This window comes from Notamacropus eugenii, chromosome 1, assembly GCF_028372415.1.
Source record: "Notamacropus eugenii isolate mMacEug1 chromosome 1, mMacEug1.pri_v2, whole genome shotgun sequence".
NCBI lineage: Eukaryota > Metazoa > Chordata > Mammalia > Diprotodontia > Macropodidae > Notamacropus > Notamacropus eugenii.
Window position 1 is genome coordinate 367687304 of NC_092872.1, and position 18059 is coordinate 367705362.

An 18059-nucleotide genomic window follows, 5' to 3' on the forward strand; every position below is an offset into this window, starting at 1 on the left:
AGACAGGAGAATGGGGGGCCAGGGCAAATAGCATTGTGTGACTCCCCACCTTTAGCATTTCCATAGGTAAAATCTGCTTAAAAGGCTTTGAAGAGGCAGGGCGGTGTGGGTGGGAGGTGAACTGTGGCTCTGCCTGTTCTATTTCCGGTTTTTCATGTTTTGTTTTGTTTTGTTTTGTAAGTACTAGCTAGTGAAGTAATGTCTTTCTTCCTCTGTGGCAACCTTCTGAGTTTCCTGCCTGCCTGGCAGTCAGTTAATAAGCATTTATTAAATGACTGTTATGTGCTAGGCCCTGTGCTAAGTGCTAGGAATACAAAAAGAGGCAAAAGAGAGTCCCTGCCTTCGTGGCACTCACCAACTAGTGGGAGAAGCAATAAGCAGATGTATGCAAACAAGCTCTAAACAGGATGAATAGGAAATAATTAAAGAAGGTTGGGAAAGATTTCCTGTAAAAGTTAGGATTTCAATTGGAACTTTGGGGAAGGCAATTAGCCGAGATAAGGAGGGAGAGCATTCCAGGCCTGGGGCACAGCCAGAGAAAATGCCTGGTGCCCAGACAGAGGGTCTTGTTTGTGAAACAGCAGTGTCCCTGAACTGAAGAGTACAGGTTGGGGATTAAGGTGTCATAAGTCTGGAAAGGTAGGGGAGAGCTAGGTTATGAAAGGCTCTCTTAACTCCTAACAGAGGATTTTGTATTTAATCCTGGAGGCAACAGGGAGTCACTGGAGTATCATGAGGAGTCGGGTGACATGGTCAGACCTGCTCTTTAGGAGAATAAAAGGAGGATGGATTGGAGCAGGGATACTTGAGGCAGGCAGACCCACCAGTAGACTATCAAAATAGTGTAAGTAGGAGGTGAGGAGGGCCTGTGTGCTGCACAGGTGGTGGTACCTGGAGAGAAGGGGGCATATTCAAGATATAATGCAAAGGTGCAATCAACAGGTCTTAGCAACAGCTTGGAGATGAGTTTTCGGGATGAGCGAGAGGGATCAGTCAAGGATTATACCTACCTTGTGGCACCTGAGGGACAGGAAGTATGGTTGTGTCCTCTGCACTAGTGGGTGGGGGGGGGCAAGGGGAAGCACTAAGCGGAAAGAAAAAGTTCTGTTTTAGATACAAAGACTTTAAGATGTCTCCCAGACATCTGGTTTGAAATGTCTGAAAAGAAATTGGAAATATTCACTGGCCCCTGCATGGACCCTGGAACAGTTGTCCCAGTTTGCCTGTAACCTAGCTAATGTATTGTGAAAACACAAATAAATCAGCACAAAGGAACTAAGTATGATGTCCCAACTGGACTCGGTATCCCAACAGGGAATGTAACATTTTAAGTTCAGATTGTTAGGTATGAGAATGAGAACTAATATAATTTTTGTAATCCAAACAGGCATTCACAATATTTTTTAACCATAGCATTATATTATATACTGCCTATAACAATGAGACATAAAAAAAACTATTAAGCAGAGAACAGTGAAATTTTTGTCAATTTATGATCTTAATTTCCAGTGAATTGAGAAATTTTCCTAAAATGATTAAACCTCAGAAGTCAATCTAGCTGGACCTCTCACTTCTGCAAGCATTCCCTTCTGTGGTGTTACCTGCCCCTTGCTTGAATCTCCAGTGATGGAGGACATGTATTTCTTCACAGGTAATCTGTTCCACTATTAGACAGCTCTCTTAAACAGTTCTTATATTAAATCGAAATCGGCTTCCTTTTTATTCCTCCCCCCCCCCCCCCCCCCCCCCCCCCTCCATGTTCCTAATTCTGCCCTTTGGAGCAGTATAGAACAAAGCTGTGTCTTTTCTTACCTGTCATTCCTCCAGGTATGTGAAGAGAGCACTCAGGGCCTTGTTTTGTCCTTTGTCCTTCAGGCTCAGTGGCACCAGTTTTTTCTCTCATCTTGTGGATTACAGGGTTTTCCAGAACCTTCATAAGTAGAAAAATCTCAAAATTCAATTGGTCAGACTGAATAAAAGCAGTATACTGTGATACTGTGGTGTTAGTTTACTCTAATATCACAGAGTTGGCAACACAGTAAATTACCAAAATACAGAGTGTGGATTACATAGAACCAAGGCCACAACTAGTCTCCTCTCAGATCTTATGTACAGTAGGCACCATTTCTTTTGTGAAATATTGTATTGGTGCTTTTGGTTTTTTACATTGCTGTCACTTCCCAGTAGCCACCCTCCCAACTTTCTCTTGTAATAAAAGGAGTTAAGTAAGCAAAATAACCAACATAAAGGCCATTTCTGACAGTGTTCTTCCTGTGGCCTTTGTCCTCTGGTTTGAGCTCTGGAAGATCATGGCACCTCTTAAAAAGAGTATTTTCTGCTTCAGAATCTACTTCATCTTCTTATTGCAAGACTTTTGCCAAAATGTAATATGCTTCCTTATGAAGAACTGAATAGAGATGAGCTTTTGAAAAGCAGTAACTTATGTAGATATGCCATGATATCCACAGGCTTTCTTAATATATTTGACAGTCCATACAGATCTTTCAGCTCATCCCTTTCAAGTAAGGAAAGTTTGGATTGGCTCTTGTATGCAAAAAAATCTTAGGTTATGGCTTAATTGCCAGAATTGTACCATAACACGGAGTTACTTATTGTATGGGGGGAAAAAAAACTTTTATGGAATCAGATATCTCATAAATACTATTTTCAGTGTCACCGTCCCTGATTTGCTTCTATGTAGCAGCTGACAATCTCTTTATAAAATGAATAAACTAGTATGTACCCTTTGGCATCTCTGAGAATCTGAATAGTATGTATTGTACTTTATATTTCAGGAATCTGAAATAGCCTTCTACCATTAGATATAACCTAATTATTTCTAGGCCAGTACCTCTTATGCTTACGTTTGTACTGTGAACTTCTTGAAGCTTCATTACCCTTCTGGGATTTTCTGTTACATTTTTATGCAGAGGCTACTATGTCATCACTAGGTATCATTCTAACCATTCTTAGTTCATATTAGGAATTGGAAGCATTTAATGTGATTCTTGGCTCCTAACAGTATTTGTTTCTTGGCTACCCACCAGGCACAACTGGTGCATCTTCAGTGATTATCATCCCTTTTCTCTTTAATGTGCTGTACTTTATTTGTCATCATAAGGGAAATTATAATCATTCCTATAGGCTTATTCTTCAGTCTCTTTCCTTTCTGTTGATAACATGAACTTAGTGCCCTCCACAGAATTTCAGCAGTGAGTGTGTGTCTTTTGAATACTTCACAGGTAAATCAATTCTGTAACAATCATCATTCATCACATCTGTAAGGTGCAGCTTTCCAAGGGACTTGTGCATTGCTTGCACAGGCATGCTATCTTCTTATAGTATTATATACTTATTAAAATAATATACGTATTATGCCTGTCGTGAACAAAACATACTAAGCACCTCTCAGGCTCCATACATCTAATTTTTACATCCAGATGCATACAAATATGCCACTGTTTTGTCAGTTGTCAATTCTGATGCAGAATATTTTATAAGTCAGTTTGAGACATGGTACTTTAATAATGTGTGATAAATCTGGTATGCATCAAAGTCATTGATCATACTTTGTAACAGAACCCTATACTGTCTTATCCATGGAAGACTCTTCCCCATCGAGTGCTCATCTGTAGTCAGAACATAAATTCAGCACCAAGTCATCTGTTAGCTGTCTAGTCTACTCTGGAACAAGGACGCCAAAGGACTTTTTTAAGTGGGAGACTGAGGTGTTAATTACATTCCATCATTTTTTTTGTATGGCCACCTGTGTACAAGTTGAGTATTTAATAAATTCTTGACACATTTTCAACCTTTATAGTCACCTCTTGAGATTTTCTTATGATAGACTTCAAAGACAGATGCTTTACCAAATGGAAGCTAAATTTGTATTGGTCAAATGAAAGTATATTGTCTTGAGTACTTTTCTGTTAATTAACTTCAACTGCAAGATCTTACCATCTAACTTGCTGAAGAACTGTGCAGTTGTAAACTGGACTATATTCCTTTAGTATATGTTTGGAAATACTGTCTTTTGATTATTTTATGGAGGTCCCTCATTTATGCATTAAAGATCCCCAAATTATTATATTTCCCCGATGATGATGATGATGATAAATAGTATTTTATATAGCACTTTAAGGTTTGCAAAGTGTTTTTCATATATTATGTCATCCTCAAAACAACCTGGGAGGTAGATACGATTATCCCCATTTTACAGATGAGAAAACTGAGGGTAAGTGTCTTTCCCAGGTTCACAAAGCTAATATATGTCAGATCTTTCTGACTTGAAGTTCAACACTTATCTCTTGTACCACCTATCTCACAGCTATTAAGGAAACTGGCTACTCTGTAGGGTCTTCCATTTTAATCTCCTTTTAAGTCTTCCATCCTACAAACTCAGAATTTTAATCTCAAAAAATAAATAAACCAGCTACAAGATGGGGGGGGGGCGGGGAAGCATAGTTAGACAGCAGTGCTGGAAAGGATTGGATGGGGCGGGGTGAAGTGTTGGAGATTAGTGAATTGCAAACTGTGCATCAGCATTGTGATGTGGAAGCTGAAAGAACTAATGCAATCTTGGACTGCATTAAGAAGGGCTGAACTTCCAAGAATAGAAAAGTGATGATCCATCCAACTGTACTCTGCTGTTGTATGTTATATTATATACATACGTACATATATAATACTCCTCTGGAGTATTGTCCTCATTTCTGGGCATCACAGGATAGCATTGTATTCCAAGAGAGGGACTGGTAAACTAGAGAGTGTCCAGAAGAGGGCAGCCAGAATGGTAAAGAGCCTTGATTCCATTGAAGGAACCTGGATATTTTGCCTGAGGAAGAAAAGATTCAGGAAATTCATGACCAGGTGTTTCAAGGCATGCTGTGTAGAGGAGGGATCAGACTGTTCCAGTTTGGCCCCAGAGGAGAGAACCCAAAACGAGTTGCATGTTGCAAAAGTTTAGGCTTAACATCAGAAAAAACTTCCTCCCAATTAGAGCTATCCAAAAGGGCAGTGGGTACCTCAAGAGGTGTTGAGTCCCCCCGTCCTTGGAGGTCTTCAAGCAGAAGACCATCAGGAGGCCTTCTGTATAGCCATTTATAATTGTATTAAGTTACAGTAGAGATTCCTTTTGTGTACAATTGGACTAGATGGACACTGAGTTCCAGGCCTCAAACATTGTGATTCTGTGATCACTGATTCCTGAATCTGAGTATTTTATACAGGTGTCTGCTCCTGTATTTATCATCCTCCATTTTTAATACCTGACAAAGAGATTCTTGATCATCCGCTTAAAGGCTCACTTTATAAATGGTTAATATTGTTATCCTGAAAAAAATTTCGGCAAGATGGCGGAGTAGAAAGACGCACATACACATAGCTCCGAACCCACAACCCACAGAACGGCTAGAGGGGACCAACCCACGGTGAATTCTGCACCCAGACGCCACGGAATATTGGAGCAAGGGAGATTTCTGTTCCGGAGAGACCTGCAAACCTCTTGCAGGGGGTCGTTCGCGCTGTGGACTGGGCACCGGGACTGGGAGCTGAGTGCAGCCCTGCAGCGGCCACGACACCGTGAGGAAAAGATCCGAACGGGCTATGGGGACGAGATATCCTGCAGCCACGAAGGTCCCTCCACCCACAGAGGGACCTGCAAACCTCTCGCAAAAGGTCCGTCCCACTGCAGACGCGGAGCCCAGCCCGGACCTGCGGCTGCCGCGGCTCCGCAGGCTTTAGGGACGGGATCTCCAGCGGCGGCACAAGCCCCCCCACCCACAGGTGACGAGGGTTGGAGAGAGAGTCTCTTTGGCGGGTCGAGAGGGGAGTGGGGTGCCCCCATGGCTCAGGCCCCCCCCCCCCCCCCCCAGATAGAAGCTGAGAGGCGACTGCAGACAGGGGCTCCCCAAGCACGGGAGCCTGGATCCATTGTGGAAGGTCTGTGCATAAACCCCCTGAGGGAACTGGGCCTGAGAGGCGGCCCTGCCCCACCTGACCATCTGAACTTAATTCTCACACTGAATAGCAGCCCTGCCTCCACCAAAAGCCCTAAGGCGGGAAGCAGCATTTGAATCTCAGTCCCCAAACACTGGCTGGGAGGACCAGGAGGCGAGGTGGGTGTGAGGAGAATATTCAGAGGTCAAGCCACTGGCTGGGGAGAATGCCCAGAAAAGGGAAAAGAAATAAAACTATTGAAGGGTACTTTCTTGGAGAACAGACACTTCCTCCCTTCCTTTCTGATGAGGAAGAACAATGCTTACCATCAGGCAAAGACACAGAAATCAAGGATTCTGTGTCCCAGCCCACCCAATGGGCTCAGGCCATGGAAGAACTCAAAAAGAATTTTGAAAGTCAAGTTGGAGAGGTGGAGGAAAAACTGGGAAGAGAAATGAGAGGGATGAAAGAGAAGCATGAAAGGCAGATCAGCTCCCTGCTAAAGGAGAACCAAAAAAATGTTGAAGAAATTAACACCTTGAAAACTAACCTAACTCAACTGGCAAAAGAGGTTCAAAAGGCCAGTGAGGAGAAGAATGCTTTCAAAAGCAGAATTAGCCAAATGGAAAAGGAGATTCAAAAGCTCACTGAAGAAAATAGATCTTTCAAAACTGGAATGGTACAGATGGATGCTAAGGACTTTATGAGAAAGACAGATATCACAGAACATAGTGTGAAGATTCGAAAAATGGAAGATAATGTGAAATATCTTATTGGAAAAGCAACTGACCTGGAAAATAGAATCAGGAGAGACAATGTAGAAATTCTGGGACTACCTGAAAACCATGATCAAGAGAAGAACCTAGACATCATCTTCCATGAAATTATCAAGGAAAACTGCCCTGAGATTCTAGAACCAGAGGGCAAAATAAATATTCAAGGAATCCACAGAACACCACATGAAAGAGATCCAAAAAGAGAAACTCCTAGGAACATTGTGGCCAAATTCCAGAATTCCCAGGTCAAAGAGAAAATATTGCAAGCAGCTAGAAAGAAACAATTCAAGTATTGTGGAAATACAATCAGGATAACACAAGATCTAGCACCCTCTACATTAAGGGATCGAAGGGAATGGAATAGGATATTCCAGAAGTCAAAGGAACTAGGACTAAAACCAAGAATCACCTACCCAGCAAAACTGAGTATAATACTTCAGGGGAAAAAATGGTCTTTCAATGAAATAGAGGATTTTCAAATTTTCTTGATGAAAAGACCAGAGCTGAAAAGAAAATTTGACTTTCTAACAGAAGAATGAAGAGAAGCATGAAAAGGTGAACAGCAAAGAGAAGTCATAAGGGACTTACTAAAGTTGAACTGTTTACATTCCTACATGGAAAGACAGTATTTGTAACTCTTGAAACATTTCAGTATCTGGGTACTGGGTGGGAGTACACACACACACACATGCACACACGCACACATACATAGAGACAGAGTGCACAGAGTGAATTGAAGAGGATGGGATCATATCTTAAAAAGAAAAATGAAATCAAGCAGTGAGAGAGAAATATTGGGAGGAGAAAGGGAGAAGTTGAATGGGGCAAATTATCTCTCATAAAAGAGGCAAGCAAAAGACTTATTAGTGGAGGGATAAAGAGGGGAGGCGAGAGAAAAACATGAGGTCTACTCTCATCACATTCCACTAAAGGAAAGAATAAAATGCACACTCATTTTGATAGGAAAACCTATCTCATAATACAGGAGAGTGGGGGACAGGGGCACAAGCAGGGTGGGGGGGAGGATGGAGGGGAGGGCATGGGGAGGAGAATGCAATCCGAGGTCGACACTCATGGGCAGGGAAAGGATCATAAGAGAATAGAAGTAATGGGGGTCAGGATAGGATGGAGGGAAATATAGTTAGTCCTATACAACACAACTAGTATGGAAATCATTTGCAAAACTACACAGATTTGGCCTATATTGAATTCCTTGTCCTCCAAAGGGAAGGGGTGGGGAGGGAGGGAGCTAAAGAAGTTGGAACTCAAAGTGTTAGGATCAAATGTAATGTTCTTACCACTGGGAAATAAGAAATACAGGTTAAGGGGTCAAGAAAGCTATCTGGCCCTACAGGACAAAAGAGAAGATGGAGACAAGGGCAGAGAGGGAGGATAGAAGAGACAGCAGATTGGTCACAGGGGCAATTAGAATGCTTGGGTTTGGGGGGGGGGAGGGGATAAAAGGGGAGAAAATTTGTAACCCAAAATGTGAAAATAAATGTTAAAAGTTAAATTTAAAAAAAAAAAATTCGCATCTTGCACTTCCACTACAGGGGTTCTTCACCCTTTTGCGTGTGTGTGTTATGGATATCTTTGGCAGCCTAGGTGAAGAGGTCTATTGACGTGTCAGAATAATGTTTTTATTGCATAAAATAAGAGAATTGTAAAGGAAACAATTATATTGAAATAAAGTGGTCAAAATATTTTGAAAAACAGGTTTATGGATTTCAGCCTAGCCAAGCACTCCTCCTCTAGCTTTTTTTTGTTTCTGTAGCCTTGTTCACTTATAGCAAGTAGTCGCAAAAAATAACACTGAATGTTCAGCCCTTTTAGCCTGGACCTTCATTGTTTTCGATGTCCTACAAAGCTGGATCCAATTCAGTAAATGCTTGTCCATTGATTGATTTGATGTCTTAAGGTAGGAATTTAAAGATAGTCCGTGGGTGAATTTCAGATTCAAAAAAATGAGATGCTCATATGAGGAGCACACATTCTCTTAAGAGAAGACAAGCCATAAAGGAGAGCGGTGGCCAGAGGAGGAGGTAGTTTTGGTCTGAGAGGGGTCACAGATACAGCCAGAAGCCATCAGGCAGTCCACTGGCACAGCCTTTCCAGAAGCAGAGTAGTGTGGATTGGATTTCTGTTCCCACAGCAAACGTTGGCTAAACCAGCAAGGTTGCCCAGTGAGGAGAATGTGGGACGCGGAATCAGAAAGACATGAGTTCAAATTCGGATTCAGACCCTTACTAGCTGTGTGTCCCTGGACAAATCAGTTAACCCTTTTTCTGACTTGACTTTCTCATCTGTAAAATGGAGATAATAATAGCACCTGCCTTAGGATTGTTGTGAGGATAAAATGAGTAGTATTTGCAAAAAAGTATCTTACAATGCTTGCAAAGCACTATAAAAGTGTTTACCTATTATTATTCATTGATATCTCTTCCTGGAACCATGATTTCAGCTCTAAAACCATCAAAATTGAAAATGACATCTAAGGCAATTCAGCAAATATATTGTGAACACCTGCTGTGTGCAAGGCTCTTCTGTAGGATCTGCATTAGTCTAAGATAGGATTTGACTTTTCAGTGTTTTCCTCAGCAGATTCTCCATGTTTTGTTTTTCTTAATAGCCATTTTCTTTCCCTTGACCCTTTCACAGTTTCCTTCTACGGGTCCAGTTGGTGTCACAGAAAAACTTATTTCCAGGGATATTGTAATAATGATCTCTTTTCTATGTCTTATGTTGAAATATGATCGGCCTGGTACCCTGCCCTTTCCTGTTGGCTTTCGGGGTTAGAGAATGGATGGTCTCTTGAATGACTTCCCCGCTGCCCATTTCTCAGTGTGGGGAATTTCATTCATGTTACAAGTCTCCAAGAAGAAAGAGGGAGCTTTGAGCTTCTTGGTTGCTGTTCACTGAAGAGAAAGCCAGAAAAGATGCATATTCTTTATTTTAATGAGGGAGTTTGTGGTTCCCAGACCACATTCCTGTTTATTCTCACTGTGATGACCTGAAAGAGAATGAATTTGGTGGGCAAATTCAGGGCAACCTTCACCCAATTTCATTCAGTCCAACAGCAATGAACCCAGACCTGACTGACTTGGTGTGTTGGGCACTTAATGAAAGGAGAGCTTTATCTTTAGTGAACTCTGTGACTTGGAGCAGGTCACTTCTCTCTGGTCCTCAGTTCCCTCAGCTATAAAAAGGAGTTGGATTACATGATCTCTAAGGTGCCCTTCATTCTACTATTCTGTAATTAAGCAGTCTCAGCTGATTGGCAGCACCTTGGATGTTATGGCTAGCATGAAGGCTCATCTGCTTTAGTTTCTTGTCCTTGAGGAGGCAAGGAGAAATTAAGTCTTTGTCATTAAGCAGACTGAGGCAGTGAATGGCCATGTCATTTCTTCCAGGTCTTTCAAAGCAGTTTCTTTCTCCATACTTCTAGGGAAGAAGCAAAGAGGCAAGCAAAGAACCATAGAGATTGGTGAATTTGAGTTTTTCTTCTGCGATATGTTCTTCCTCTTCTTTTTTTTTTTTGCTTTATTTTTTTTTAGATGGTGAAACTCCAAGACATCATAATTGGGCTTTGGCAGCCTCCTTAATAATTTGCAGCTCTTGTTTTTTTGTTTGTTTTAATTTTTTGCATTTAGTACATATTTATCCCTGTTAGTCCTGGACCCTTTTTATTGCTGTAATAAATGTTCTGCTTTGCACAGATTAAGTACCATTTAAACAAAATCCTTGATCAGTTGGGTTCTTGTTTAATTTAATGACATAATACAATTGATATTTGATTTCTTCTTTTGTGAATACTGTAATAAATGTGTAATATAAATAGTTCATTTCTTGCACACCACAGATCTAAGAGTTTGGGCTGGGTAACTTTCAAGGTTCCTTCCACCTCTAAAATTCTGTTATTCTGGTGCTTGGATTCTCTTTCAGCTTGTCTAACTGGCTCTCAAAAATTTGCAGCTCCTTTATTTCTGAAAGAGTATTTATACCCTTGGTTCCATCCTTTTCCCCCTTCTCCCTCAATTCTATTCTGGGAGCTAGCGTCAGTTAATCATCTTTCCTTCTTTCAGTTTCACCTTTACTGGCAGCAAACATGCCCTGGTCTATCGCAGCCTTAATGATCTTCCCCTTTATTCTGCCATCCCATTGTGCCATTACACTCTGTCTCTAATCGTTGTTATATCCAGCCTCCTAGAACAAGCCGTCTATAACTGCTCTTTGAGCTCCTTGAGCTTTCTCACTCTTAAAAGTCATCCAGCTTCCTACCCCAGCATTGGATTAAAATTGTTCTCTCCAAGGTGGAGATTTAACTCCTAAGTCAGATGGCTTTACTCATTCCTCATTCTTTTTGATAGTGCTGATTTACCCCCCTTCCTTTTGATTATTCTCATTTCTTGGCTTTTGGGACGTTGTTTCTATCCTGGACCTCTTCCTTTTTCTGAACACTCCTCAGTTTCCTTTGCTATATTGCCCTTCTCCTGTACCCTCACTTTGGGGATCTTCCTGGGCCCTCTTTTCTATCTATGCCCTCTCAGCCATCTTCTCCACATCTCTGGGTTCTGTTTCTTATGCAAATTATTTGCTGATCTAGCAATCATCTCATTCTTGAACTCCAGTAAAAACCAGAACTCACTGACTTTTCACTAAAATATACCTCCCCTCCAAACTTCCTTATGTTTTGTTGATGGCAGCACCTTCCTACAGATAAGAACTCTAACTAGCATAAAGGCAAACAGGGATTTGCCTCAGGGTGCCTGTGTCTTAGAGCAGCTAGGAGTCTCAATGGATAAAGCTCTGGGCCTTGAATCAGGAAAGTGCCTCAGACACTTGAGCTGTGTGACCCTGGGCAAGTCACTTAATCTGTTTGTTTTATAGTCTCTGGAGAAGAAAATGGCAAACCACTTGTATTTTTGCCATGAAAACCCCATGGATGATGGGGTCACAAAGAGTCAGACACGACTAAACACACACACGCGCGCGCACACACCAATGACTTAAGCAGATAACATCTCTTTCCTGTGCTCAGGCCTCTGAGGTTTGGGGCTGCCATTGGCCACAGCTGTACTTACCTGTGCACAGGCTGCCCAGGGAGAAGTATTCCTAGTTCTGACACTGCTAAGAGACTACTCAGGCCTGTGATCTTAAGAGTTGTACAAAACACAGGTGTCACCGTGACACTTAAAGATCCTCTGTGACCCCCTGATTGCCCCAAAGACAAACTCGTCAGCCTCCCCACAGGGCTCCAGCTGACCTTCCCAGTTTTATTCCATACCACTTTCCACATTCTATACCTTCCAAACAAACTGGACTAGTCACTGTTCTGTGAATAGTGTTCCCCTTTCTCTCGGAGAGTAAGCTCCTTTAGGGATAGGGGCTATTTTGTTCTTGTCTTTTGTGTCCTCAATGCCTGGCACAGAGTATGTGTTTGATAAATGCTTGTCCATTGATTGGTTTGATGTCTTAAGGTAGGAATTTAAAGATAGTCTCCTGGTGAAGCCTTTAAGGAGGTCCGGGGTGGCTGCACTGTGCATGTGGATTTATGTATTCATGTTTGCCCTTTGCCTCTGTTCTGGTGTTCCTTCTGTCTGTTCCTGTACTTTTTCTTCTGGGTAACTGAAGAAGCATATACAGAAAAGGAATGGAATAGGCTGGGAAAACAGCATGGATCCTTTGGATCCTTCACCAATTCCAATCACTTAGTTAATCACTTAATATCAGGACAAAACCTTTAAAACTTTAAAGTGACCAGGTAGGACTTGTCCCTGCTTGGGAAATTGGAGCTGGTGGCTGCCAAACAGAAACCAGGAAAGATGCTGATTCCCCTTTCAATCTGGGTTGTTTCACCACTTATAATTCTTCTCCTAGGATGAGTCATTAAGGTGGACAGTGGACTGTGATTAAACTAATCTATGGGTAGGAGCTGGGAACACCCTGCAGCCTGGGGGGAGGACGATCTTGTTTCTGTTAGAGAATAGTGTTTGGCAGGGATTATGGCCATAAGATTGGGTTAAAACGGGAGAAGGCCAAATTGGCTCTTGTTAGATAGAAGCATCCCTTACCTTGGGCCTCATGCCTTTCACATAAGGTACCAAAAGGGATTTAAACAAGACAGCTGGATTAATCCTTTTCCTTTGAGGTGCTCTCTGATTATCACTCTGCTATAAGCCCAGCATAGGCATGGACATACATTAGGGGCTGCTTTGGTCTGGCCTCTGTACACCTTTCCGTCCTCATCTCTCATATCAGCCTCCCCGTACTTAAGAGAAGGACCCATAATTAGACTGGGTGAGTTACCAAATTCCTAAAAGAAAAAGTGCTTGATTCTTCCCTTGCTGTGGTTCCACTGACACCCCCAGGAAAAGAACTGCTTTCCTAATAGCCACTGTGAGAAAAGAGCCCCCAACTCTGAGAAACATGCTCACCTTAAACAAAGAACAACATCTGTTGTGAAATCAGGAAAGCCTTTATTAATCTTTATGTCCATTCCCCCTGAATGGACGGTTAGCCTCCCCAGGAAGGTTATAGGATGACTACAACACGTTCAGAAAAATGGAGCTTCTTATATTGTTCCACCCCTCCACCCCCCCACCTTTGGATGGATCTTCGGATCTCCCAGTGACACCGCCCCCGGCCATGTGACTTTATGTTCTCTCTGATAGGCTTTTCCTCAAACAGCTTATTGAGTCTGCGTCTTAATTTCTGACCTTTAACCTGACCGTGCTAGGTCACAGGTCACAACCCTTATCACCCAGTACTGTGGAAAACAGAACTTCCTTATTTCCCACACCACCAATTCTATCTGGCCTGCTGGATCTCAGCTCAGCCCAAATCTTTTGCTAGGAAGGGTGATTCCCAGCTTCAGGCCTTCAGCATCAATGAACTGTCCCCCCCAAACTTGCGGTTCTCCTTTATGTGCCATATTGTGCTTCACTTCCCCTGCAGGTGATGTACCTCAGCTGTGCAAGCTAGTGCCAGGGCCATAGTCCTCTGAGGGTAGAGAATATGAGGGCACGTGAGTTTAGAAGCACAGCAGGTGACCACTCCGAGTCTGACCCCAACAGTGACCACTCTTAAGGAGCTGAGAGTCCTTGCTTCCCAGGGTCAGTTTACATGAACAGGAAAATACCCATAGTAATGCATCTTTTAATGCATCTAGAGCAACAATGGAACCGGGATCACATAGAGTCATGGAAAAGACAAGCCCGAGGCCTCTACAGCCAGGAAGAAGAGAGAGTGTAACACTAGCTAGAATCAGTCAGGGTGGTTTCACATCCCTAGTTACAAGTAAATCTGGAATTCCCCTCCTACCCCAGCTCTATCTAATTCCAAGCATCACCCATACAAAAGACGGCTAACCTCTCCCTCCTTTCTTCCTTCTGGGCACTATTCAGAGAGTGCTAGTCATTGGAATGGAGGAGAAAGGAAGGAAGGGACTTCTGTTCCCTCTTGACCCACACACTCCTTTTCTGCTTCCTCTTTCCTTCGTGGAGAGGACGTGGCATTAAGGCTGAGCCCTCTCAAGCCACTAAGAAAACAGACCTGTTTCCATAGAGGAAGCTTCTTCACTAGATACGCAGAATCTCTGCCCATCAGCTACAAAACCTCATCAGGTTCCCTCTGCTACCCCACATTCCTCTGCTTAGAAGTCAAGAGCAAACTTCAATAGGAATTTGGGGCTGTGAGTTAACCAGTTACCATAGATAACAATAGTACTTCTTATCCTTAGTGCCTGGGAGATGCCCATGTGACTGCCAACAAAAGTGCCCTTCGCAGAGCCATGGTTTGGCAGAACTAGTTCCATGTCTGTTTGCCCTGAAAGAAGTGGAAACACTGGAGTTCTCAAGCAGAAATTCACTTCCTTGTCCTGGGCTTTTGTCTTAACCCATACCATTCCTTCCCCTGTCTTTGCAGGTTGTGACTTAGGTTCTCTGTAGATAGAACAGTGGGGGCAGATTGGGTGTGAATCTGAGATCTGCCCACCAGGTGCAGCAACATAGGTTTTATTATTAGGGCATCAGAATAAGAGCATTTCCAAAAACATACTCTACCCCCCATATGAGGCCCAGGGTGCTTTCCACAAAGACCTTCGAGGCCATCAGCATCAACCAAAATTTCCCTTGATGTCCCATCATGCTCTGCTTTAATTATAGTCAACTGCTGAGAGCTAAAACATAGTTGGAATTTGGTTGCCAAGGAGTCTAACTGGACAATGATGAGGTGGCTCTTGGCCCACAGACCTGGTCTTTCTGTCTCATATTTTGTGTGACCAGTAGCTTAGCCCTTACTTGTGGTGTGGCTCCCTATTCACCATCTGTCCTTAGTTTTCATGGGAGGTGTCTGGCTTTCTTTAGGCTAAAAATTGTAATAAGGATTTGAGTACCTTTGAGGCTTATGAAATATTGGACTAAGGTATGTATAGGTACAGGACAGATTATCTCTGTGGCCACTGGCTGAACTGCTTCCACCTTTGAAATACTCCATTTCATTACACACACACACACACACACGCACACGCGCGCAAGACGTATGTGTGTAAATTATATAAGTCTACAAAACACAGATGATCAGACTGGACCAGACTGAGGGAGACCAGAGAGGAGGAAAATATATGGTAGTAAACAGGCCTCAGCCTCCCTTTAAGCAGTCTGCATTTACTACTTTGATTTTTGTTATAGTACTTCCCTGATAAAGCAGCTCACACTTGAATGACTGACTGAAGTTGAGGAGGGAGAGGAAAGAGAGCAGATAGATGCCTTCCTTTAGGACAAACAGGAATGTTTCCTTGTAGATCAAATGGTAGTGGTTGGGATGGGGGTGGTAGCTTTCAGTCTAGCCTCATATAGAGCAACTGAGAGGATCCTTTTCCAAGGCTACCCATGAAAGCCCTAATGTGAAGGATGGAGTCATCCACCACTGAGGAATCAGGGCTGTGGGGTGAGACCATGTATGGAGATCATTACATGGTGACCCGGCCTCAAGCCAGCCTCTGGCTAGAATCATAGGTAAAAGGGTTGCTAATGAATCAGACAGTCTATTTTTGGAGATGAAGGGGGAGGGGAAAGGCTCTCCCTGAAGATGCAGCAAGCAGTCATACACAAGAAGGGGTCAGTTTAGTGTTTGTAGAAATGGGGACATGTTAAACTGTCCATACATGAGTAGTTGAAAGGCTCATTTGTTCATATTTTATTCTAATAAATTGTGCATGATGAGGCTGAGGTCTTGATAGCTCAGTCCAGGAGGATGAAGTGGATTGCTGAAATTCAGCTTTGGGATGGCCACATTATTGGGAGGTGATTCTTTCGCTGAACCAGAAAACTTGCATTCTGAGAAAATGCTCCAAAACCCCTCTCCGCATTCTCCTAATGCAGGATTCAGTCCCTAGAGGAATGATTCTGCAATCTTTACTTCTCTTCTGAACCCAAACTTTTTGGTCTCGGGTTCCCTTTACAGTCACTCTTAATTACTGAGGACATTCTCTGCCACCAAGAACTTTTTAAAAAATATGACATGTATTATTTACCTTATTAGAAATTAAAATATCTTAGTTTCATGAAAATAATTTTGACCTCACAGACACCACCTTCATATTCCCCCCAACCCTGCCCTCTGAAAGAGTCTTAAGGAACCCCTCAGTGGTCCCTGACCCTCATTTTGAGAACTGCTGCCCTACCAGCACTTCTTAAACTGTTAACCACAGTGCTGGAAGGGGTCACTAGTGGAAAAAGTTTAAGAAGCCCTGCCCCCTAGAGCACTATCAGCAAAGAGGGTTGGAAGAGTGTAAGATGGTCAATAATAAAATAACTTTTTCCAGTTGCTGTTCCTTTCTATGTAACCCGGAACTCTCAAAAGGAGATATAACAGGGGAAAAAAAAAAGATAAAAATAGAGCAGAGACAAAAGAGGAAAGACAAAAGTTGTTGGATTAATTTACTAGTGAGAATGAGGCTCAGCTTAATTAATGTTCCTTCAGAGTTAAAAATCATCCTTTTCTGGTTATAATAACCACATTGCAATTTATTTGTCTCTCCCTTTGAAGGTGCAAGAGTATTTAATAACAGGGCATTAGCTATTTTGTGTGTATATGGAAACTCACATTCGTTAACAATCACCAGTTCAGAAACTAGAAAGCAGGCAGGGCCTGGCAGGTCCTCCAAGATATATTCATTAAGACTTAGATTGCATTTTTTCTTATCCTTCCTTTCTTTCTTTCTCCCCAGTGTATGTGGTGGAAGACCAAAGACGGGATGACACAGGCCAAGCTACCTGCCTCACAGCTTGCTGGACTGCTCTCTGTTGCTGTTGCCTTTGGGACATGCTAACTTGAACAGCCTCAGCCTCCTCTTACCAGAAGGCTTTGTATCCTCAGTTGATGGAGTTCCCAGTCCTGATCTCTTTCTATTGCTATAGTGAATGACAAGTTCTGCACAGATATCTCAACTACAGCATAATGGAATCCTAGATTAGTATTGATTTTTTTTGCTGTTTAACTTAGTGACATGATCTTTTTAATGTGTATTTTCTAATTTTTTTGTCATACTTTAACAAATGTGCTAAATGATTTTTTTGGCCAAAGGCTTGAATATGAAATTTATATTTATCATTTTAAATTGTACTGTTCATGGCAGTGGCAAAAATATGCAACAAAACAAGCCACTGAATGATTTCTTTCTAACTCTAATTATTGTTTCAATACTCCCTTGTCAATAAATTTTTCAAAAGTCCCAATGTTTGTATTGATGCAATTCAAGATAAGACCAGAAATCAGAGCCTTGGTCTATCTTTTCATTAGTAAGAGTTTCTCTGTGTTTATATGCATTTTTGTGGATAATATTGTAGGCACACACTGAGGCTAAGTAATGTAGTGTAAGTAGTGCTTAGATTCCAAAACTACTTCTGTCCATTTGCTTGATCATTTAAAAAATTTTCATCACTGGGCCTGCTTCCAACCCAGTGACTGAGTTTGTGGCTGCATCTAGAAGCTAGGAGAGACACCTCACCTTTCTGTGTTACATGACTGGCACCAAGCTGGGTGGTGAGTTAGGATTAAGCCAAGGAAAGTGTCCTTGCAACCACATCAATGCCTAAGACCAGCCATAGAACTCCTCAGGCAAGTGATTAGTCCGTTCTCATCCCCCCTGCTTTTGCAGGTGCAGCTAGTATGTTCTTCTGCTCAGCCACCTTATGGCACCAGGCATATTATATGTCAAGAATGCAATGTCAGGAAGACCTACATTCTGTTCCTCATCCTATCACTAACTATACTGAGTGACCAGGCAAATCACATTCCTCATCTGTAAAAAAGGTACCTGTCCACCTAACAGAATCGAATGAAGTA

General features: G+C 42.3%; 1 protein-coding gene across 2 annotated transcripts in view; it reads left to right on the forward strand.

Moving 5' to 3' along the window:
• Window positions 1-17449, forward strand: part of CYSTM1 (cysteine rich transmembrane module containing 1) — a 106054-nt gene extending 88605 nt beyond the window's left edge. For both annotated transcript variants that reach the window (XM_072630496.1, XM_072630497.1), the window contains one exon: window positions 16942-17449. In XM_072630496.1, coding sequence (XP_072486597.1) covers window positions 16942-17048 — 107 coding nt within the window. In that variant the 3' untranslated portion in view covers window positions 17049-17449. The remainder of the gene's footprint in view (window positions 1-16941) is intronic.
• Window positions 17450-18059: the final 610 nt, after the last annotated feature.